Source organism: Vipera ursinii (genome assembly GCF_947247035.1).
Source record: "Vipera ursinii genome assembly, chromosome: 1".
NCBI classification, from domain to species: Eukaryota; Metazoa; Chordata; class Lepidosauria; order Squamata; family Viperidae; genus Vipera; species Vipera ursinii.
Genome location: NC_139512.1, coordinates 52,087,714 through 52,113,274, shown reverse-complemented (window position 1 = coordinate 52,113,274; position 25,561 = coordinate 52,087,714). Strand labels below are relative to the sequence as shown.

Sequence of the window (25,561 nt, the reverse complement as noted above, 5' to 3'; positions counted from 1 at the left end):
GTTAGTGGCCATCACACCTTCTGGTGATGAAGTGCATTCTTTATCTCAACCTTCTTTCAATTTACTTCATTGGATAATGCCTGGTTCTGGTGTTTTGAAAAAAATAAAGGAAAACATCTCCCTGCGCACTTTTTCAATGCCATCTATGTTTTAGATACTTGAGTCAGGTGCCATTTCCAAACATTGCTACATTCTCTAGTCTAAGCCCTTGAGCATGTGGATTGCTTTCTTCTGTCTTTTCCAACATTATTTTTCCATATCCCCTTTATCGCAACAATCCTGTGAAGTAGATAAGGTTGGCAGATGCTAATGGGCCCAAGGTCGATCAATGAAAGACATAGTTTTAAACTAAGTTTCCTACTTTGGTGCTTCATTTATTTTAGAAGATTTTTTTTTAATTAGAAAGAAAAGAGAAAAGAGATTTACAAGCAGAGTAATATTAAATGAAAATTATGAAGCAACATTAAAGTGCTACATACTAAAATATCTTGTATCAATTTAAGACTTCGTAACATAATTAAAATCAAACTGATATTCACAAATTAATAATAAATAATATGAATCCTAAATCAGAATGAGAAATCAATTCTGTCATTTAACAAATCAAATAAAAGTCTAGATAGTTAAACCTTATGTTAAGGGAAGCCCAACCTTCAGATGTTGTATAAATTCATATGTAGAACTGTAATCCATAAATAGTTTCCAAGATGAATTAAATTCTATATCAGATTTATGAAGTTATTTATAGAAATTGATGCATAATCTCACATCTTAATTTGCTATTCTTTTATATAGGAAGTCATATGTACTTTCTAATAAAAGACCTAAGGTATCCTGGCAGCTAGTTTCATATTGAAAGCCAACTCAATATGCTTTGCAAGAATCTATGGTTTTGTAGGGTTTAACACAAAACCAGCTAGCTGAAAATTCAATCTTTAAAATTTATTTAAATTAATAAATCACTTTTCAGCATTGTTGGGCTTTGTAACATTGTTACCAAATATGAAAAAAATAATCTGACCTGATTATTTACAAAACCTTTTAGAAAATGTGTTACTTATTTAAGCAACCAGTACTCAAGTAATATACCAATATAAAACATCTTATGTCAGTTTTCTCTAAGTGTAACATTCATGGTAAATGTAATCTTTGTCTGTCACTGGTATTCCTGTATACAGTAAATTACCATAGCACTACAACTGGCTCTCACATGTTTTATAATGTGTTCTAACCTCATCTCTGTTTGATTTTGCCATTTTAAACTCAAGAACAAACCTTACATTCACAGGGTTCTATCAGAACTATGTTTATAGAGACCACTTTATATACTATCCAGAGGAATCTCACCTGCACTGTTGGAAACGTTGACACAGCGATTGTGGATTACATCCAGAACCAGGGGACGGTTACAGAAGCAGTGATAAGAACCAGCTGTGTTCAGACATTTGCCATTTGCACAGATCTCTTCATTTTCACACTCATCAAGATCTATGATCACAACAGAGAATTCACTCAAACAGATGTAAAAATTGATATTTCCACTCACATACAGGACACTCAAATGATGTTTTCCCCATCAAGTTAATAGTTCATATTTTGGATGGCCTCTTGTTCACCCTGGGCCACATTTTTTCAGCAAATGTATCATTCCCTACAAATGGCGCAGGGTGCCTTTTACAAAGGAGGTCAAACAAGCAGAAAGAGGATTCTCACCAACACATTCAAACCGACCGGAGTAATAGAAATATCCAACATGGCAGAAGCAAGTGTATCCAGGAACTGTGTTCACACAATGTCCATTACGACAGACCTCAGAGCCAAACATTTCACATTCGTTGGCATCTATGGGGGGGAAAAAACTCAATAAGAGGAGGAAGGGAGGGAGGGAGGGAAGGATTTCTAAAATGCTTTTTTCACACTAAAATCTCTGGTGGGAAACTTTTCTGTTTGCAGCAAAGCTCTGTCTATTAAAGTCAATTCTGGATAGTAAAAGAAATATGTACTGTACATATAGAAAAGCTCACTGATTTACATCACTGTGAAATGACCTGATTTTACTGGCATTTCTCTGAAGTTTTTATAGCTGTAGCAAAGTCATAATTCAACATGAGAATTGTTTATTGTGTTATAATAATTGCTTATATCATGCATAAAGCTGATTATGGATATTAACACATAAATAAATGATATATTTATCCTAAAACATAAGCCACCCCTCCCATTCAGTTTGAGCTTGAAATGGCTATTCGATTTGTTAGAATTTGAAATACCTGTATAAGATGTCTGTCCAAAAATCAGTGTTCCTTCTACGGGAATATAGCCCTTCCCACTGGGACAAATATCAATATATTCTACTGCCAAAAAAATTGACAAAGAACAATTATAATTAAACCAAACACAAAAGAAGGGAAAACATACAAGAAGCATGTTATTATATCATATAACTGAGATACTCTTGATCATGATATCTCTAAGATCAGTGGTGCTGTTTAGGGTAACCTTGATTCTCCTGGTAAAGAGGGGCCAAGAAAACACTTGCTGGTGCTGACAGGACTATTGAAGGCATCAATCAGATACAGTCACTCAGATTCATTCAGAATCTGAATCTGACTGCACAGGTCCTATGGCACTGCCTGAGGCATGGTCTTACCAGGTTACCTGGAAAGAGTCTGAATCTATTAGCCCTATGAACTGTCCAGTATCCCTGGAGCTGTGCAGTTGGCTTCCTGTGTCTTAGATCCCTTTCCATCCTGGTTGATTAAAGTCTCCAGGAGATAACATGAAGAACATAAGCAGATCCCAGCTGGGTCATACCCCTGGCCCATCTAGTCAATCAGTCTGTTTTCATATAGCCAACCAACTGCACAAAGAAGCCCATTAATCCCCCAGCAGATGGCCTTCAGAGCAGTTATTCTGCTATCAAGGCTAATAACCATTGATCCTCATGACTTCCATGTACTGATCTAATCCTTTTTTTGAAGACAGCCAAGCTGGTAACTAGCACAACATCTTGTGGTAGTCAATTCCAAAGTTGAGTTACACATTTAAAAAAAATTATTTTTGCTTGTCTTGATTCTTCCAGGATTCAATTTCATTGAATGATCTGTGGTTGTAATATTTTAGGAAAGGGAACTCCTTGTTCACGTTATCCACACCATGCATAATTTTGTGTACCTCAATCATGTACCCTGTCATATACCACCTTTCTAGATTAAAAAAAAACAAATGCTGCAATGTTTCCTGATAGGGGAAGCTGTTACAGCCCTTTGATTATCTTAGCTGCCCTCTTCTGATCTTTCTCTAGCCCTATGTTATCCTTTTTGAGGTGCAATGTCCAGAACTGCACACAATATTCCAGAAGTGGTGACACCATTGATTTATATAAGGACATTAAGATTTTGCCATCTCTGTATTATTTCTTCTATAGTTGGGTTTATGCAATGGTGAATTGGTGGATTTCTGCTTTTAAAGAAATGATTGTTTTCCATCTCCTTAAGAGGACATGACTTGATTCAACACACAACCCAACAGACAAAAATCTGGACAAGTTTTATTTAGTTTCCAATCTTCCCATCTTGGGGAAGTTTGTAAAGAAAATGGTCAGGTTAGAGCGCTAGAGGATCCTGGGAAAAGCAGATTATGTACTCTAGTCACTCAGGCCTGACTTGGACAGCTTTATAGCTATGCTTATGCATATACAACCATGTACATGCTGTCTACACATACATATACATAAACACATGAGAGGCAGTTTGGTGTAGTGGTTAAGGCATCAAGCTAGAAACTGGAAATTGTGAATTCTAATCCTGGGCACAAAGCTAGTGGGGTGACCCTGGGCCAGTCATTTTTTTCTCAGCTCTAGGAAGGAAGAAATGGCAAATCACTTCTGAAAGAACCTTGGCAAGAAAACTACAGGGACTTGTCCAGGCACTCTTTGAGAATCTGACACGAATGAACGGAAGAAAAAAAAAACATATACCTATACATAGATTTAGAGCAAACAAGCATTTAGGAAGTACCTTTTTTGTTGTTCACTTGTTTATGACTTAAACAATAATGCAATATACCTGAGCCAATGACTGGGCACAGATAAGTTTCACAATTATTGCCCCAGGCTGCTCCTTCTGTGCAACAGCATTCCTCCTTTGTGGTGTTATTGGCTAAGACACTGTCACACAATGGGACATCACTGATGTGATAATAGCATTCCTTACGCTCTGCACTATCTGGATGTAAAGATACAGGCCTTCCAGGTTCCCCTGAGATGAGATAAAAATATATAATTTATGTGACAGAGTCACATTGATAACATTCTGCTAGACAAACAGACACACATCTGGAAATTATCCAATAAAAGCAATCTGTTAGAGCAAAGCATCCTCTAGACTTTATTACATTATTAATTTTAGTAATGTAAAGTATACGTATTTCACAAACTCCAAATAGCTTGATTGTGTTTGTCTTTCCAAATGCAAATATAACACAAATCAGCTTTGTCTGCATTATAGTCTTTATCCGTAAAGAGGAATTTCTCTCCCAATTATAAATGATTGGTTATGGTGGAAGGGTTAGCTGATTCCCACAACACATATTGCAAAGAGTCTATGTTTTGTATTACTTTAAAATGGTCTTTAATGCTCTCATCAGAGCATGCTTTTTTAAAGAGTTGCAACCAATATTGTCAGCAAAGCCAATTTTACAGTACAATTAACTCTACTTTCCCAAAATATTACATGGAGCTGGACATCATATTACTAATGCCAAATCAGGGGTTACAAAAATCTCATATTAAGACCATTTATTCGAAGACTACATTTTGGAGCAGGAAGAAAACCACTCAAATGCAACCTCTATGTCATTATACATTTATATGTTAATTGTTAACTGTTTTCAAATCTTGCTTTCACAAATGGGATTTAATATGCTCCCAGCTTTTTTTTTCTCTCTGGACCAAAAGATGATTGGTTAAATATCCCCATGGAATTATATTTAATAGACTGGAGATAGATAGATAGATAGATAGATAGATAGATAGATAGATAGATAGATAGATAGATAGATAGATATTCAGGTTATGGTCAGTGAGATCAAGCACTCAGATGTTGGAAAATATTAAAAAATTTAGACAATGCTTTCTACACACTGATGATGTTACTTAGTTTGGTAAAGAAATGTCTACAAGAAAACCAGCTAGGTCAGACAGCATCATGGAGCCCACAATTCTTTCCTTTACGCAGACCCAGGGTGTGCAACCTTGACAACTTTAAGACTTGTGGACTTCAGCTATGCTGGCTGAGGAATTCTGGGAGCTGAAGTCCACAAGTCTTAAAGTTGTCAAGGGTGCAGACCCCTGACCCAGACCAATAAGAAGAACTTGGATTCTGCTTGCAAGAATTGTATCTTCAATTTCCATTTGCAGGATATGGTTCACTGAAACCTTACCTATGCCTGATCGGGGGCGGCAGTCCCCAGTTTCTGTGTCATACTCCTCATGGTCACTTGGACACAGGCACAAGAAGGCTCCTTCTACATTTTCACAAAGTGCAGAACCACACACTGCAATCATCAGCTCACATTCATTGACATCTGCAAGAGTCATAATAAAGTTTATCAATATGCCTGCTAAATTCAATGCTTTTTGGAGTCATCATCCCTGTTTCTCACCCGAGGAGTTAATTTCTCCATTCTGCTGTAGTTCAGGAGATACAACCAATAATTCTACTGGTTAGGTTCTTAGTACAGAAATATGATCCCTAGGGATAAAATAGCTGAAAAAATAGCTCGTGTATTAGATATATGAACAGGAAGAGATGATAGGACAGCCAGATATTTAAAGACTGTCAACAAATAGTGGCCCAATTTTGTTTTCTATGTCTGAAGAAATAGAACCTAAACCAATGAGTTCAAAATGTTAAAGAGGCAACTTCAAGAAAGCATTAGGAAGAACAATTTTGCTGAGATATCTGGCAATAAGCAAACTGTTTCAGAAAGTGGTGGATTCATATTTAAATAGAAGATCCATGACTTTCTATCAATCAATCAATCAATCCTTGTTGATTTCTTGATCAAAAGGGGTTAAATTTGATGATCTCCAACATCCTTCCAGCTCTAGGTTCCAGCGTTCCTCTGAACTACACTGTTTTTCTCCAAGAAACTGCCTCTTTAGCCTGGCTTTTATACAAATTTTTAAAGCCTCAGATTATGCAAAAGAGACAATCAACGAGTCCAAAGGAGGAAAAGACTCCAGTACTTCTCCACCAGTAATCAGCACTCAGATCAGCATAGATTAACTCCAAGGTCACCTTCAGACCAACAATTAAGTAAGCAATACCCAATCAAGAAACTGCCACAGAGCCACAGCCCAGCCAAAGACCTCCCCCACCCACCCAGACAGACAAGACACCAGAATGTAAACCAGGGGTGTCAAACTGCCGGTTTGCAGGCTGGTTGCATCACGCGCCCACCCCAGCTCTGGCAATGCGAAAAAAGTCACGATGCGTCACGACATGTCATGTGATGCGGCGAGTTTGACACCCATGATATAAACAGACAGCAAACAGCACTCCTTACTAGCACTGATGATGTTACCTAGTTAGGGTAATGAAACATCTGCAAGAAAACAAGCAAACACAGAGATGCCTCAGATTATGCTACAATCACAACTAGTATTTCTTTACAAAATGAGCTAGATTTAAAGATTCGTCTGGGCATTTCAGGTTTTTTCCAGTCCTATCCTTACATTATAAGGCTTCATTCACAAAGAACTTGAGAATTGGGAAGTTGGAATTTCAAATACAATTAACAACCACAACCACACAAAAACCCAATGTTATTTTTCACACAAAAACCCAATGTTAATTTTAAAAGAGTTTCCTCAAGATCATAACCTTGATAAACAAGTTGGAAAGGTGCCTGAATCCTGGATAAGGAGGCATTGTGAATCTATGAAGGCTGAATGACTCTTACCAGTGCAATCATGGCTTGAAGGGGAATTTGTGTAGCCCCGATCACAGAGGCAATGGAATGACCCAACAGTGTTGTCACAGAAACCATGGCTTCCACATAGGCTCTCATTGGCACATTCATCAATATCTGCATAACAGATAGATCAACAAATCAGTACACAGTTCTTTCTAAGCAAAGCAAACATTATTTTGCTTCTTCATTTCAGACACATGCTAGCCAGACTCATACTGATATCTTTAATTCATATAAAAATACTATGCAGACATGAGAAAGAATGTCATGAATATATTTTAACATAACTTTAGTATTACCGATATCAGAGAATGACAATTCAGAGGGGAAAAAAGAAAATATGGAGCATTAAGGAACTGAAAGGGAAAGCATTTAGATCTGAGGTGCTGAACTTTGTGCTCTGTGTATACTTGTAAGAGAAGTAACCCAATCCAAATTCTTAAGAGCAACGTCACCCGTCTCTCAATGTGCATTGATTACTACTCTGATTTTGTAATCTGGCCCTCTTTCTGCAGAGATTTATTTGGGATTCAGCCAGTATTAACAGAAGGAATCTTAATACAGTTTTTGTTGATAGATGTATTTCTTCTTGGAAGAAATGCATAGCCTTGGATTTAAATTGTTGCAATCTCTTTCCCCTTTCTTGATGATACCAAGTCCTGAGAGAATCACTTTAGAACTTGGACTTACAGAAATATAGGAGTAATGTTCTTGTTATTATAATGGACTCTATAATACATATTTCACTTAATTTTTCGACATATCTTCTGTCTCACATAAATAAACATTCTCATTGTCTAGACCTAACTTTTTTTGTCATCCATAGTTTTAGAGGAGAGGTTTAATAATATTCCATTGTGAGACTGTTTATGCCCTTAGTTGGGCTGGGCAATCAAGACAATATCTCAAGTTTTTCTGTGCTAGTATTTTATATTGGTCTACGCTACAGTAATATCTAGGAAGGTTGCCAGATTTTGGCTGATTGTGATTGCCATAATTTCAATACTGAAAAACATTTATGAATTGATTTACTGCTTCAGATATAGCTCATTCCCCACTTTATTGCCTGTTTGGTTTTTTATTGTGCCAAAATCCTATTTTGCTTTTATTTGATTGTGTTATACTGGTATTTTAGTCTTCGATCGTAGACTAAACATGGAGGATATATGGAACTAAAAATAACATCAGGGATGGAAGTATTTACACTGTCTTCTACCACATTAATTGGTAGCAATAAACAGGAAAAATAAAGTTATGAGTCATTTCCATCAAGCTGCTTTCCATTCTGGAGACTTTCATGCTTATTTTATCTATGGGAGATACACCTGTTTAATAAACTGCCTAAGAGGAAGAGCAAAACAATATCCATTTTGTTAAAAGAAGAGAAAATCCCCAGACAATTGAGAATATAGTCAGATAGTATTTTTATCTCTATAATGTAAAAATATTTCTCCTTCTTTCCAAGGTGGAATTCTGCTCTACAGAAGGTCTTCCTTGACTTTTACACACCCCAGAGTTTTCCCAACAGCACCTACCAATGCATTCACCAAACGGTGTGCGATGGAATCCGGGAGGACATCCCATAATGCAGTGGAATGAACCCAAGGTGTTCTGGCACTGCCATATGCCACAAGCAGTAGCCCCAAATTCTTCACATTCGTCCACATCTGTCGTCCGTGGGAAAGCATTTTCAAAAGAATGTATCAGAAGGAAAAAATAATAATAAAGACTTGGCAACAGTAAGTTTTAGGGAAAAGGGGAAACATGAAAGATATCTCAAAGACAAGAAGAACCTGTAAAAAAATGCACAAGCCCTGATTGCTAACATAGTTAACATTCAAGTATCCTTAAGTAGCAATAGGCAACTCTCTTGTTTGTGGTCCCAGAGCAACATAGATTGTGCTACTAAAATTCATTAAGATTTTTTTGCATTTGGGAGAACACAATAACAAACAAAAAGTGCACACCATGCCCATGAGACTGGTATACCAGCCCAGTGTGATAATCTTACATCAGTAGCAATGCCCCTTTAGCCACTAGAGTCCATATAAAGAAAGACTGCCTTTTCACCAAAGTACAGTCCTGAACCCCCAAAATTGCTTGCCTCTGTGGAATAAGTAGTGTAATTCTAAAGTTTGGCTGACAAAAATAATAAATTGAAAATGAAAAGAGAAATAAATAAACAATATCATTTCAGGAGAGATAAGCATTCTTAAAAGAACTGTTCTGCAGGACTAGTAATGAAAGAATAACATATCCTTGGAAGATGGAGGGCAGCTATATAGTATGAAGTTACCTACATGCACATGTGAATTGAGACCCAATAAACTCCCTGAAACTGTTATTTTCATTAAGAAGAAATCTTGCATTGACATATAAAAGAACCTCTCTCACACCAATAGCAGCTTCAGGGGAACAACTTTTCCCAGGATCTCAGTATGAAAGCAAAGTGTTAATCCCCACCAATCACTATCAGCACCATGCCAGCAGCTAACATTTGTATTTTTAAAAAAATGTAGATAAAAATATAAAAATGCCTCCAACAATTTGCTTAGATTGATTCTGATCTATTGTATTTTTTTTTTCTTCAGCGGTCAACTCTTACCCACACAGTCATCTGTTTCCTGCGAATGCTGGAAGCCAGTTTGACATAAGCAGCTGTAGGATCCTTCTGTATTGATGCACTGGCCATGCAAACACCGGGATTGATCAGTGCATTCATCCACATCTGCCAAATATAATACAATATACAAGCACAGTGAAAGAAGCCAGACTTTATTGTGAAATAGTATTGAAATGGGACAGTAGAAAGCTAAAGTAGGAAGGGTTGATAATATGTTATGGAGGAATTTCTCTAAACTGATTCAAATTAATTAATCTGAGCCTAATTTGGAATGGGCTAAATTAACTAATTTGAATTCAGGCTTTCTGATTCAATACCATAGCTTTTCCCTAAATTTGAATTGCAAATGGAAACAGAATTTAAAAACTTTATAGCAGTGGAATAAATTAATAATTGGGAATTGTATATACTATCCTTGTTTCCCCTATTAACTTATACTGTCTTTGTGACATCGCTAAGCCATCTTTGAAGTGTGCTGAACCCATCCTCATTACTGTTATTTAACATAACAATGACTGGATGAGTCTTGAAGACACAATAGGTAATTATTAGGGAAATGATTAATATTTTAAGTTAGCAAGTGGAAATTACATTTCCCATAGTTTATCATAGAAAGCTTGTCTGTGGCAAAAAACGAAATCTAAACTGAGAACTTTCCAGAATTTATAAGCCCTATCATCAACATTGTATGTTATTTAGTAATTTTTGGTAATATGGACCTGCAAAAGCAGGGGCACATAGCAGAATTCTGCAGTATCCTGGATTTGAAGAAGAAAAGGTGATTCAGAGCACTTCTGGATACATATATACTTTTCAGTACTTCTCTAAATCAAACACATCTTTTCCTTAGATGACAGTGTGAGTCCTAGAAAAGTTGTAGCATATGCATTCTGAATCATCTTTCCCCCCTCAAATGCTGGCTTGCATTTCTTTGACAAGATACTGTATGTCCAAGAGAGAAGGGACAAACAAAAGATCACTATAGCTTTTAAGATCTCACCCTGGCAGCTAACTCCACCAGCAGCATTCGAGAAGCCAAGAGCACAAATGCAGAAATAAGATCCATGACTGTTTAGGCATTCGCCATTGGGACTGCAGATGTTACTGTCCAGACACTCATTTTGATCTATAGGAAGTAAAGATAATAAAGATAGTTACAGTGAATTCACTCTGAAAAGCTGCAACAGATTATTCTAACTTAATACCTGTCAACTAAACAAAGTATCTTCTTATTCAGAACAAGATTGTCTTTCTTATAAAACTTACACTACTCACATCTAAACTATATAGACGGGATATACTAAACAATAAGCTGACATTCAAATGAAATTAAATGAAAATGAATGAATGAAAATATCTTTCCGAGAGTCTCTTCCAGAAATCTATTGTTGGAGAGAACTCTACATATACATACATATCCTGTAGCATGTATTCAGTTAAAATCAAGAAACAGGAGTCAGCAGCCATATAATTTAGCTTAATATGAAACCTGAACTTGCAGTCTTTTCCGGCAAAAATCCGTACCTGTTTTTCCCCTTGCTTTTTAATTTTGACAACCTAATTTAAATGGGTAGGTGGAAATCCATATGCTGATGTTTAACAAGGTGTCAGAACTTCTTGCTAATATATTTCAAAACTTCAAGCCATTAACTAAGAAATCATGGAGTATCTTTTGCCTACTCCATTTTAAACATGTTAATTGAGTTCCAAAAATTATGGGAGAGTAAGAATCACTTGGCTTCAAGCTGCAGACCAAGGAAGGTGATGGTCACTATCAGATACACAGTATGTCATTCTTTTATTCTATTGCATTCAAATATGAAAAAATAAACACAAATATATTAGTCATCCATTATTGTTTATACTATCTTTCTATAAAAGACAAGTAGTTATCAATAATAATTGTAACTTTAATTGATTCGATATAGGTTACAAAAGCACAGAATTAAGAAGAACATAGAACAAAGACAGCACACAAATGACAAGATAACAAGAAGAAACCAAATTTTACATGAGGAACAAGAAACAAGAAGTGGGAAAGGAAAGCAGAAGTTAATATTGAACTCCAATTCCTCTATTACTTGTTGTCATGGAAAAACCCAATAAAAAAACACAGCAACATAGAACAATAATTCTTACTTTCAGAGGTCTATTTTGCTAATAATTTGGAACATAGCAAATATGATAACACAACATCACTTACATTAATAATCCATTGCAATGAGGTCCAATAGCATAGCAGTACCAATAAGAACTGATCCAGACCAACTCTTTATAACCTTTTTCATCCTAAGACTTTAGACAGATGGTCTGTTGACTTTTGCTGACTTCTGCTGAAGTCAGAACTTTCCACATATTCAGCCAGTTTGCACTACTTTGGCAGAACCGGTAGTTAATTTTTTGTTGCCCAGGCCCAGAATGGAAGCAGAAGTGGCATTCAGACAGAGAACCAGTTGTTCACATATTTGAATCCCACCACTGCTCATGTACATTGGACCCGGCATCCATCAGCTACTTTCAGTTCCCTATTTCTTACTGTTCTGGACTTCATGTTCTAAATATATTTGAAACAAGCAAGCTTAGCAAAATCATATTAAGAAAAGTACAATTGCAAACTGCAAAACTAAGCATAGCACAAACTTTTGTTCAATACTTTGTCCATGAGGCCTGATTTAGTTTACCTGGGCCTAAACCTTGCATAGAAGTACAATACCCAATATTTTTGTTTTCCACATTGCCAAAAGCATGTGAAAATAACTAGAATAATCCAGAGTCAACTTTGCTCAACCTGATACTCTCCAGATGTGAAACTCCAGCTCCCAGAATCCCTCATCACATAGGCCAGGGGTCGGCAACCTAAAAAAGAAAAAGAGCCACTGGGAACCGGTTCCATCACAAATTAAAAAAAGAGGGAGCCGCGTGCGTGTGTCCATGCACGCGCATGCGCAAAAAGGTTTTTTGCGCATGCGCGGACGCACGCGGCTGCCATTTTTTTAAAAATGAGATGGAACCGGTTCCCGGTTGCCCGATGGCGACGGCCCGTCTGCAAAGCTGCCGCTTTCGGCAGCTTTGCAGACGGGCCGTGGCAGCTTCCTCAAAGAGCGGCGCCCCTGCCCATTCCGAGAGGTGCGCGCGCACCTCTCCGAACGACCGGAGGTGCGCGCGTACCTCCGCGCGAATGGGCAGCGGTGCCGCTCTTTCAGGAAGCCCGCCGCGGCCCGTCTGTGAAGCTGCCGAAAGCGGCAGCTTAGCAGACGGGCCGCGGCAGCTTCCGCAAAGAGCGGCGCCCCTGCCCATTCCGAGAGGTGCGCGCGCACCTCTCCGAACGACCGGAGGTGCGCGCGTACCTCCGTGCGAAGGGGCAGCGGCGCCGCTCTTTAAGGAAGCTGCCGAAAGCGTGGAGTTGTCGTTGTTGTTGTTTTCCCAGCAGTTACGTCCCCCAACTGTTGCAGCAGTACAAAGCCTGCCTTCCCGACCGACGACACGCGGCCGACGCCCCAAGGGACTTTAGCGAGGAAACTGAGGAAAGTTCGTTGCGCGGCTGCCCCTCCCCCCACCCCCGCCGGCCTCCTCTCCTCTCCTGCCGCTCGAGACGGGACGGGAAGCCCCGCCCGCTCAGCTTCTCAAACTTAATTTCCAACGGGCAACTTCGACTTCCGCTTCGGGGGGGGGAAGCGCCCGGCTGAGTTTGCGCAGGGAGCCCGCCAGCGCGCGCTGCTGCGCACGAGTCTTTCCTCCCCCCTCCCCCCCCACCACCACTCCCAACTCCCGCCCGTCTCGAGAGTCTATAGGCGGGAGAGTTTTCCAAGCGCCGGAAACTTGTCCGAAAGTTCCGAGAAGCAAAAAAAAAAAAAAAAACACAACCTCCCCCGCCCCACCCCGTTGCCAGCGGCGGCGTTTTTACGGGTTCGGCGTCGCTCGGAGTGAAGTGGCGTGAGGGAGTGAGTGAGGGAGGGGGCCATGTCCGGCGCCTCCAACGTAGCCGCTATGAAGAAAGTGGTGCAACAGCTGCGGCTCGAGGCCAGCGTGAGCCGCGTGAAGGTGAGCCCCGGAGTGGGGCGGAGACCCAAGGCCGCCCGCTCGCTCGCCGGCCCGTCGGAGCGCCTCGGCCGCCATTTGCGCACCTCGGGGGAGAAGGCTGCGTGGGCGCTCAGTTTACGGCAGTTTACGAAAGCGGCAGCTTCCTGAAAGAGCGGCACCGCTGCCCGTTCGCGCGGAGGTACGTGCGCACCTCCCCAAAGGTTTGGGGAGGTGCGCGCGCACCTCCGGTCGTTCGGAGAGGTGCGCGCGCACCTCTCGGAATGGGCAGGGGCGCCGCTCTTTGCGGAAGCTGCCGCGGCCCGTCTGCTAAGCTGCCGCTTTCGGCAGCTTCACAGACGGGCCGCGGCAGCTTCCTCAAAGAGCGGCACCGCTGCCCATTCGCGCGGAGGTACGCGCGCACCTCTCCAAAGGTTTGGGGAGGTGCACGCGCACCTCCGCCCATTCGGGGAGGTGCGCGTGCACCTCTCCAAACGGGCGGTGCCACTCTCCATTTGGAGAGGTGCGCGCGCACCACTGCCCGTTGGAAGAGGTGCGCGCGCACCGGGCGGCTGGGAGCCGCAAGAGACGGCTCAAAGAGCCGCATGCGGCTCCGGAGCCGCGGGTTGCCGACCTGTGACATAGGCAATGCCCACGCTAGCTGTTATGTATGGGGTTTAAGCAACAGCTCGGCAAATACCACCAGGTGGCGCTGTACCATTACCGTATTGGCTGGTTAGCTTTCGGCGGGAGATTCGGATGAACAGATTGGCTGAGAGCATACCTGGCAAGGTATATAAGGGGTACAGGTAACCCCCTTTGTTCAGTTCAGTACTACCCACAATAAAGAGCTGATGCTGTACTCATCTGCCTGCTGTCTGCCATGCGGTCCAGAACCCACTACACAATAGTGGTGACGAAGGTGGGATGCTGCTTCACTCAGTGTTGAAATCACTAGCTGAAATCACTAGCTGAAGTCACTAGGGAAGGAGGAGAAGAGCATCTTTCTCCGATTCCCTTCTATCGAAGCAGCATCCACAGAACCAAACACAGTATGGCAAAACTTGGTCAGATCCACGAATTCGACATCAGCCATCCCAAACGCTGGGAATCGCATCTGGGCCAGGTTGGGGGATAACCTGCTGGTCAACTGGATCACTGAAGACCATTTTAAAGCGGCGGCTCTGCTGTGCATCAGCGGGCCAGCCGTTTATGATATAGCTGTCTGGTTGTGCTCACCGGTGATCTCACAGCTAAACTAAAGAAGCATTTCACGCCGCAGAGGTCCGAAATGTTCTGGCATTACAGGTTCGTCGAGCGGGTCCAGTTACTGGGCGAACTGATGGCCGACTTTACAGCGGCCGTGCGACAGGCCGCCCGTCTCTGTAAGTTTCCTGATTTAGAAGAGCAGCTTCACGACTGGATTGTTTTTGGTCTAAGCGAGAAGCGGCTGCAACAGAAATTGCTCACGAAGCCGACAATGAGTCTCCAAGAGGTGCTGGACGAGGTCCTGGCATACGAGGCGGCCAGTGACTCAGGCCAGACCACTCACCAACCCAGCAGCAGCTCTGGGGGTTCAGTCCACCATGAGAGCACTGCGTACGGCAGAGCTGAGGAAGACAAAGCGGCTGAATTTGACATGGTACACCAGAGGCCGGACAATCGAGTAACCCAACAGCGGGCCCATCGGCAGCCAACGTCATCGCAAAAATACACCGGAGGCTTTGGCGCCGAAACTGCCTCCGGGGGAGGAGCGACCAGTCCCAAGTGTGCCGGCTGCGGAGGAAACCATGCAAGGGTGGCCTGCAGATTTCGCTCAGCTAAGTGCCAGGTCTGCGGAAAAACAGGCCACATCGCAGTGGTCTGTCGGAGTCGTTCCCGGAACGAGGATGCATCGCCGAAAGGTACCGGGAAACCCCTAGTCACTGCCTCAAATTCCTTCGTGCGTCTGAGAGACGTATCCCACACTGGGGTCCATTGGTTGCTCACCCCCAAAATCAAATTAGAGGTCCATCTGCAAGGCGTGCCTTGTAAGATGGAGCTTGACTCTGGGTCCGCCATCTTTATAATTTCTTATGAGATATTTAAACTAGTGTGAGGCTGGAGCAAGCAGTGGGCACAATTAAAACCAACCAATCTTAAACTAACTGATTTTCAAAATGCACCCGTTAAAATTAAGGGGAGGCCACCCTGTCGGTGGGGTTCAGGAAGTTCTGTGAGCACTTGGATGTCCTAGTAGTCAAGGGCCGGAGGACTAGCCTAGTGGGGCTGGACTGGTTTGGGGCTCTGGGCATAGGGATCTCTGGGATCCATAGCACCCAGGCCAAGAGCCTCGAATCCGTCTGCAAAACGTTTGCAGACGTATTCGATGGCAAGTTAGGAAGGTACACCGGGCCACCCATTAAATTCAAACTGAACCCCAACATCATGCCTGTTAGAATTAAACCCCGGAGAGTCCCCTTTGCTCTCAAACACAAAATTGAGAACGAATTAGATAGGCTATTGGAGCAAGGGGTGTTAGAGCCAGTAGAAGGGGGAGAGTGGGAGACCCCTATAGTTACCCCACTGAAGGCTAACGGGGAGGTGAGGATCTGCGCTGACTATAAGTGTTTGGTGAACCAGGACCTGAATCCGCACGCTTACCCGGTTCCGACAGTCAACCATGTCCTTGCCTCTCTCCAGGGCGGCGCCATCTTTGCGAAGCTGGATCTCGCGCAGGCGTACCAGCAGCTCCCGGTTACAAGGGAGATGGCAGATGCCCAAACCATAGTAATGCACAGAGGAGCTTTCAGAGTTAACCGTTTGCAGTTCGGTGTCTCTCTAGCTCCAGGAATCTTTCAGGAGTTGATGGAGAAGACTCTGAAGGACATTCCAGGAGTGTGCCCTTATTTTGATGATGTCCTCATCGCTGGAAGCTCTGAGGAGGTATTGGCTGAGAGGCTGCAGGCTGTTTTAAGCAGATTCAGCTCTGCAGGGCTCAAACTCAAAAAAGACAAGTGCAGCATTGGGGTGGCATCCACAGAATTCTTAGGGTTCAGGATTGATGCCAAGGGAATCCACCCTGCAGAATCCAAGGTAAGGGCAATCAAAATGGCCCCTACCCCCCCAAAACAAGGGGGAACTGCAAGCATTCCTGGGTCTCCTGAATTTTTACCATTCATTCCTCCCACACAAAGCAGCCATAGCAGAGCCTGTGCACAGGCTCCTGGACAAGCAGGCTGCATGGAACTGGACCAAGGTCCACGACAAGAGTTTTAAAACCCTAAAGGAACTACTATCTAGTAATTCCTCTGTCACCCACTTCATAGAGTCAAAGCCCATCTGCATCGCTTGTGATGCATCTCCCTATGGAGTGGGCGCAGTACTGAGCCATTTAGAGAATGGGGAACAGGTGCCCATTGCATACTACACGTTGTCAAGGGCAGAAAGGAATTACGCCCAGATTGACAAGGAAGCCCTGGCTATAGTGGCCGGGGTCAAAAAATTCCATGACTACCTCTATGGCAGGGATTTCACTATATTCATAGATCATAAGCCCTTATTGGGGTTGTTCACAACAGACAAACAAACCTCTCAAATTCTGTCGCCTAGGATGCTCAGATGGTCCATATTCCTATCTGCATACACTTACAAACTTTTTCACAAACCAGGTAAAGAGATGGGCCACGCAGACGGGTTAAGCAGGTTACCCTTAGCAAATTCAGAACCTGATCCGGCGCCTGCAGCCCAAATACTGACCATCCAGGACCTACCCGAGTGCCCCTTATAGGCAAAAGACATAGCCGCTGAAACAACAGCAGACAGAATTCTGATCAGAGTTCAGTCTTGGGTAGTCACGGGGTGGCAAAAAAAGAGTCCAGGCCCGGAATTCCAGCCTTACTTCAATAGAAGACATGAACTGTCTGCTCACAAGGGTTGCCTTTTGTGGGGAAGTAGGGTCATTATTCCCGAGACACTGAGAAACAAAGTCATAAGATCACACTAAACGAAGGACACCCGGGTATAGTCAGGATGAAAGCATTAGCTAGGAGCTACCTGTGGTGGCCAGGTCTGGATAAGGCCATAGAGGAACAAGTTAATAGTTGCTATGACTGCCAAAGGTCCATACCAGAGATGCCCCATGCACTAGTACACAAATGGGAGGCTACACACACACCCTGGTCCAGAGTCCACGTTGATTACACTGGTCCTTTCCAAGGACAGCTGTTCCTAGTGGTGGTAGACAGCCATTCCAAATGGCTAGAGGTGATACCAGTCAATAGCATGACTACGGCCAAAACTATCCAAGTGCTCAGGGGGCTGTTTGCCACACATGGCCTCCCTGACGTATTGGTCTCAGACAATGGGCCTCAATTCACCTCTGCTGAATTCCAGGCATTCACCAGAGCCAACTTGATTAGGCATGTCACAGCTGCGCCCTTCCACCCATCGACCAACGGATTAGCAGAACACATGGTACGAACGACCAAGGACGCATTGAGGCGCATCATCAGTGGCGACTGGCATCAAAGGTTGGCACAATTCCTGTTAGCACAACACAGCACACCTTGCACGGCCACGGGGAAGAGCCCAGCGGAACTTCGTTGGGGCCGGCGCCTCATCACCAAGTTGGACAGGTTACACCCCGACAGAGTGGCGGCGGAGACTGAGCAACCCAAGCCCTCTAGAGAACTTCTCACCAATGACCTGGTTTGGGCACGGAACTATGGGCCGGGACATGCATGGATTCCGGGGGTGGTGGTTGACAGGACTGGGCCCTTGTCCTACATTGTAGGGGTGGAGGGGGATCATCAGATCAGACGACACATAGATCAAATCAGGAAGTGGGTTCCTGAAAGGTCACAGATCGATCAACCCCAACAACCGACAACAACAGGATGGGAGGAGAGCCAGTCCTTACAACAACAGGCCCCGGACTATGATGACAGCATGGCTGCAGGACTGACCCTGGAATGGGTCAACCAGGAACTCTGAGCCAGAACTCAACCACTGACTCTGCTATCCCGGATGAAAGGCAAACTTTGAGGCGGTCTTCCAGAGCTCACAGGCCACCTGCTTATCTCGCAGACTATGTTCAATCTTGACGGGGGACAGGCCTAGAGTCAAGTCAGGGGTTGCCATTAACCTTTGTTTGTAACTGCAGGAAAATATTATGCATGATGTTTTGTATTAGATATATTGTTTGTTCTTTTAAGGGGGAAGGGGTGTTATGTATGGGGTTTAAGCAAGAGCTTGGCAAATACCACCAGGTGGCGCTGTACCGTTACCGTATTGGCTGGTTAGCTTTCGGCGGGAGATTCGGATGAACGGATTGGCCGAGAGCGTACCTAGCAAGGTATATAAGGGGTACAGGTAACCCCCTTTGTTCAGTTCAGTACTACCCACAATAAAGAGCTGATGCTGTACTCATCTGCCTGCTGTCTGCCACGCGGTCCAGAACCCACTACACAATACTAGCAGAGAATTTTGCAAATTGAAATCTCAATGAATTTAGAGGACATCAATTTGGGGAAGGTTGGTTTAAATTATGTAGCTGGGCACAAGTGATACAAACACAAAGGCACTTAGAAAGTGCTACTGTGTATTCCTCAAAAACAAGATAGATTCTCCTCTCCCTTTTTGAACAGTCAGATGCATATTTTTTTTCTGGACACTAATGAGGTTGATTTGAACAAAGGCCACATGAAACTCCCAAAATAACTCTGCCTTTTTCTTCTTTGTTTAAGCATGTTCTGAAAGTGATTTAGTTTTATTTAGTTTAGTTTTATTAAATTTTTATACCGCCCTTCTCCCGAAGGACTCAGGGCGGTGAACAGGGCATATGATAAAAATACAAAACTACAAAAGTTAAAATAGAATTAAATTAATGCCCAAGATAAAACAATAAAATATACAAATATTTAAAACCCAAATTAACTCCCCATCAGGCCAGGCCAGCTTGTTCAAACAGGTGGGTCTTTAACCCGCGCCGGAAGGAGCGGAGATCCGGTGCCATCCGGAGCTCCACCGGCAGTTGATTCCACAAAGCCGGGGCACCCACAGAGAAGGCCCTCCCCCTGGGGGCCACCAGCCGGCATTCTCTGACTGGAGGCACCCTGAGGAGGCCCTCTCTGTGGGAACGCACAGGGCGGAGGGGAGTTGACGCCGGCAGCAGGTGGTCCCCGAGGTATTCCGGACCCATGCCATGTAGGGACTTAAAAACCATCACTAAGAACTTGAACCTCACCCGGAAGACAACTGGTAACCAATGTAGCTCGCGGAGCAAAGGTGTAACATGGGAGTACCGGGAAACTCCCAAGACAACTCTCGCGGCCGCATTCTGTACCAGTTGGAGCCTCCGAGTGGTCTTCAAGGGAAGCCCCATGTAGAGAGCATTACAGTAGTCAAGGCGAGAGGTCACGAGCGCATGAGTGACCGTACACAGGGCATCCCGGTCCAGATAGGGCCGCAACTGGCGCACCAGGCGAACCTGGGCGAAAGCCCCCCTAGTCACAGCTGCTACATGATCTTCCAAGGTAAGTCGTGAATCTAGGAGGACTCCCAAGTTGCGAGCCCTATCCACGGGGGGTAACAGCTCACCCCCCATAGAAAGGGATGGAACATTTTGAATGTCCCGGGATGCCGGAATGTACAGCCACTCAGTCTTGTCCGGGTTGAGTTGAAGTCTGTTCCTCCCCATACAGACCCGAACCTCCTCCAGGCAACGGGACATCACAGCGAGGGCATCACTGGGGTGGTTTGGGGTAGAAATAAAAAGTTGGGTATTAACGAAAAGTTGGGTAAATTAACGAAGAATGGGCAACTTCATCCAGATGTGTTACATTGGGCTTACCTTCACATGTGGTCCCATTGAAAAGTTCAAATCCTCGCTGACAATGACATGTGTAGGATCCTGGTGTGTTTAAGCACTCTCCTCCTAAGCAGTAAATGTTTGGGTATTCACATTCATTACTGTCTGTTCAAGGAAAGGAAGGCATGATTAATGGAAAGGAACAGCAATTAGGGAAGAAAAATTCTGTATAGGCACAAGCTTAGACTTTTTTGTGTTTATTTTAAATGGAAAAAAAAGCTAACCTGCAGGATACTGTTGCTGGAGCTATTAGCAGAAGTTTATGTGTTCTCATGTCCATCTCATATTAAAAGTATGCTGCAAATGCTTAAGAATATAACCAAGCACATTCTATCCCTAAAGAAGTTCTGTCTATACAATTTTCCTTTCTGTATATTTTAATGAGATTTGATTTTCTTAAAATATATAGATCAAGTATCAGAGCATCTCTGTGACTGTTCCCTGTGTTATATATTTACTCATGCTAATGCTAAGTTCTTCTAGCTCAAACATAGAAAGACATCAGACTGAAAGGAGAATGTGACATTCTCCTGCAGGACAGTCCAATGTCTGGGAGATATTCAGACGTAATAATCTTATGGTGCATATTGTTTCTCTTTAACAAGTTTTTCCCCTGACAGTTTTGGTGCATTGGCTGGGAAGGGACGAAGCTGAAAGAGGCCTTGAGTTCCACAGGAACATCTTTTTTAAAAAAATTCCATTTATATCCCGCCCTTCTCCGAAGACTCAGGGCGGCTTACAAGCTTAGCAGTAGCCTTCATTCTATGTATATGCCTGCTTATTAGGGCTTTCACACACCCCCCCCCCAAGCGGCTTTATTACAAAGTCAGCTTAATTGCCCCCAACAATCTGGGTCCTCATTTTACCTACCTCGGAAGGATGGAAGGCTGAGTCAACCTTGAGCCTGGTGGGACGTGAACCTGCACTAATTGCAGGCAGCTGGTGTTACTTAAGGAGGCATTAGCCCACTGCTCCATCAAGGCTCTTCTGACCATCTCCAGGCTTGGACTTTGGCCAATCAGCCTGTGCTCCCTCTCTCTGTACCCACACTCCACTTTGGATCAGAGATAAGGCAAGGGGACCCAAAAGGGAGATGACATTCCTGGGGACTGATCACCCCCTTGTAGTAATGAGGTAGCACCTCAGGTAGGGTCGTACCCTGGTGTTGACAGTGGCCTCGTGCTTGGCAGTGGTTCTTCCTTTCGCTATTATTGACTCCATGTTCAAGTTGAAGTTATCTACTGTGGTGAGTAGATGTTTTGCTGATGTGTCAGTTTAGAGATTGTACATGTTGGTGTGACTGTTACTGTATCTGATGTATGGAATGTGAGGCTGTCCATGGAGATTGTGCCTATGTTAATGGCTCCCCTGGTCCTGAAAAGCATTTCTCTTCTGTGGCTTTATTTCCAGCTGGCAGCTTTCAGGTTGCGAAATAGTCTTCAGCTGGGCTTGAAAGTGTCATTTGTGAAATATTGTGTTGCAGTTGCTTTTTTTTCCTTTCTCCCTGTCGCTTTTGATAGTTTGTTTTGTTGTTAATACATGCCTGCTCTTGAAGGGTTTTTGTTGTGGGGACTGTGAGCTCTACATCGATGGAGGAAGTTCTCTCTTGTGGCACTCCTAGGGCGGAGTTTCATTCCTTTTTTTTGTCCATATTTCCTTTCATTGGGTTCTGTGTTCTCTACATTGGGGGAAGGAAGAGTTCCTGGTGGCAGAAGACATCCTTTGTGGCACACTCCCAGGGTAGACCTACTGTACATCCAGTTATCCCAATGTGTACATTTTGTCTGCTTTTTCCCAATGCTTATGGGTGTGGTGTCACTCATTTTGTTTCAATGTGTTTATTGTTCTGTGTGATATTTGAACCTTTGTCTGTAACTATGACTATATGGTATGTGATATGTGATTGCCTTCAGATTGTGTGTCAAATGCTACCTTCCCCGTAGATAAGGGTCAGGTTATTTGCTAGGTTGGTGCATTTCATGATCACTGTTATTGAGGGACTGGCCTCTTTCATAGATAAGGACTGTCTGTGTTGGCAGAGCTCTGCCTCCCTCTTTTGCCCCTGGACAATTGTCTTTTGGTTGCCCAGGTGAAAGTAAAAAACAAAAAAAAGAAAACAGAAAAAGAAAAAAATGGGAGAAGTAAGCAAATAAATGAACCAACTACACAAGAACATTGTGTGCCCTCAACCATGCTTAAATGCAGTATGTCTTGCAACTGATGGATGGATGCACGGTTGAGAGACAACAAATTGTAACCACAAGCATTTTAGCCTGAATTGGACAGGTTAGTATCCCACGTCCACTCACATCTCTATAACCTTTGCTTAGCTTTTTTCTGTTCTTTTGATTTAATTTGTGGTCTCTTTGTTCTATAATGGGATGTTTCCAGCCTAAGAGGGGGAAGATTCCTAAAAAGGGTACCCTGGCATGGTGTGTGTATATATAAATATGTTCATTAGGGACCTAGAATCAGTCAATACTTGCAGCAATGGCATGTGTTTACTTTGCAAGAACCAAGGTGTCAGTTTCCCTTTGCTGGAACATTTAACAGAAACAAATTTAAATTTTGTGAAGTTGTCTTAGATGCTGTTGATGTCTCTCAGACTGGGCAATTGTTCTGCTTTTGTGGTTTGGTATGCAGAAATGGAAAAGTGGTACAGGGAACAGCATTTGCAATCCTTCAAACGTAACAAGGAAAAACGGGAAAGATCATTGATCAACCTTAAGGCCTCTGTTGCAGTTGTTGAGGTTGCCCTAATGTCCATAAGAATGACTCTTTCTCAACAGACTGGACTCTCTCCACATGAGATATTAGTGAGTAGATCCATACAAATGCCAGCCTCTTCCCCAACATTCCTATATCTGAAAGACATTCATATGTTGGCCGCTGCTATGTTCACATCTTGCCAAGCTCTTCTCACATCTCTTAAAGATTGTCATTCACAGATTATAGCAGCTATGCCCAAGAAACCATTACATCCCTGCCATTCATTAAAAGTTGGCAATTGAGTTCTGGCTCCTCATTGGAAGGGACCATTCCAGATCCTGTTGACCACCAACACTGCTGTGGGGTGTCACGGTTTGACCTCCTGGGTGCATGCTTCACACTGTAGGAAGGTACCAACCCCAGATGAGGAAGTTGCACAATCTAAGCCATCCCAACCCAACAAGACAAAGACTGAAGCTTTGTCCAACAGCAGAGTAAGTGCTGATAACTTCTGCCCCCATCCAGCCAAGGTGCCTCCATCCTGGCCTGTCAGCCATTTGCTCAAGGTCGCAGCTGGCCAAGGGTCCCATTCAGCTTCTCTGGCAATGAAAAAAGAATGCATCCAGACCAGAAAATGAAAATTTAACAATGTCAGAAAAGACAAATCTTCTGTGTTGCTCGACTGTAAATCTCCAATGATGCCCCTGATGTCAGTAAGCTCCCGAAACAGAGACAGCAGCATTGCCTTATCCAGGGCTTTTTTTTCCCATGGAACGCTCAGAACGGTGTTCCGGCACCTTTTTTTTGGAAGGAAAAAAAAAGAAGCTCCCTCTATTGGCTTTCCTAAGCCTATTGCAGGGCTAGGCAATCTTGGCTCTTTTTTATGACTCGTGGACTTCAACTCCCAGAAATCCTGAGCCAGCCATGCTGAGGGGAAAGGGAGAGATTTCCAAGCTGAGCCATGCTGGCTCAGGAATTCTGGGAGTTGAAGTCCACGAGTCATTAAAGAGCCAAGGTTGCCTATCCCTGCACTAGAGGAGGACATTAAAATTATTTACAGGGTTACTTCTTTAGGAACTAAACTTTTAGAATCTAAAGCAGCTAATTCAAAAAAGCCAACAGGAAAGAACCTCAGATTTTTTATCTGCTTCTGTCTTTTGGAAGGTAAAATTAGATAACAAAATAATCTATTTCCTATGTTAACATCTCTGCAATGATGATTTCATAAAGGTAACAGGAAAGAAATGAGAAACATTTTTCTCAATGTAATATGTCTAATTTAGCTGATGCTAGAAAAAAATAGTATCTTTTGTACATACTCTTGAAAACTATTTTGAATCTAACCATCTATTACAACTAAACCACTTTAAATTAAACAATTCCTAAGAATGAAATATTCTTAATTTGGACTTTACTTTTACTGTTTGGACTGTTGTGTGTATTGAAAAATAGATTATTTAGAATCTAGTTATGTTGCACTTCAGTCTTTAAATAATTAACCTAGTATCTACATAACAATATATGATGTTTTCCATGGTGAGCTTAACATCAATAACAACATTAAAAAGGCTAAAATAATTTCTGGTGGTATTATCTGTACATTAAAATTTTGTTTAATCACAATCTTTCACTTTTCACATTCTGGAAAAGCAGTGGTCATGTATTCTAGCAAAAGATGTTACGTATGTGCATAAGCGTAGTCAGTAGAATATGCCTTTTTAAAAATAACAAACATGCAAATAAACAAAAATAAGTCCAAAATATCTGTATTACATCCAGAAATGCCAACTTTTCAACCAATATTTCTCATCCATAACTATGGCACCCTAAGGATACCTGCATACATGCAAATGCTTCTCTGGCATCAGTAACGCAGCAAGGATTGCTTTTTCCTTCCAGTAACATATACCTAAAACCAGTTTATTTCATTTGGCAATTGTACTAAAAAAAATCTCATTGTCAACCAATATAATTCATTTAATTTGAAATCAAGTGAAAAATTGATTTAAATTATTTTATTAAAACAAATGAATGGCAATTCTTTTATAAGAAGTTGCCTCAAACAAAATGAGTTTGACATGCCTGCTCTAGATAGTTGAATGCTCCAAAATAAATTCTAGACCAGGCCTGTACATGCAGCCTGCCAAGCACCCTTGGACAGAGCACAGACTTTTTTTTAAAAAAAAGTAATAAAATCACCACCACTGCCCTAAAAGTCATGTTGCCTAGTGTCTCCATGGCTTACCATGACCACGAGCTCCAACACTGTAGATGCTCTTCTAGTCACCAAATCATTGATTAGCCCACCAGCATTCCTTTGCAAACCACAAAGATTTTTAATTTATCAGTGTGGGCCTTTCCCTTCTACAAGTTGCACAGACCTC

General features: G+C 42.7%; 1 protein-coding gene across 1 annotated transcript in view; it reads right to left on the bottom strand.

Moving 5' to 3' along the window:
• The window catches only part of LTBP2 (latent transforming growth factor beta binding protein 2), a gene marked incomplete at its 5' end in the record, with an annotated part of 136,804 nt that overhangs the window by 11,247 nt on the left and 99,996 nt on the right, over positions 1 to 25,561 (bottom strand). Inside the window, 10 exons of the mRNA XM_083354371.1 lie at positions 1,348 to 1,488; positions 1,714 to 1,842; positions 2,271 to 2,354; positions 4,068 to 4,259; positions 5,443 to 5,586; positions 6,967 to 7,092; positions 8,514 to 8,645; positions 9,584 to 9,706; positions 10,602 to 10,727; positions 20,451 to 20,573. Coding sequence (XP_083210497.1) covers positions 1,348 to 1,488; positions 1,714 to 1,842; positions 2,271 to 2,354; positions 4,068 to 4,259; positions 5,443 to 5,586; positions 6,967 to 7,092; positions 8,514 to 8,645; positions 9,584 to 9,706; positions 10,602 to 10,727; positions 20,451 to 20,573 — 1,320 coding nt within the window. The remainder of the gene's footprint in view (positions 1 to 1,347; positions 1,489 to 1,713; positions 1,843 to 2,270; positions 2,355 to 4,067; positions 4,260 to 5,442; positions 5,587 to 6,966; positions 7,093 to 8,513; positions 8,646 to 9,583; positions 9,707 to 10,601; positions 10,728 to 20,450; positions 20,574 to 25,561) is intronic.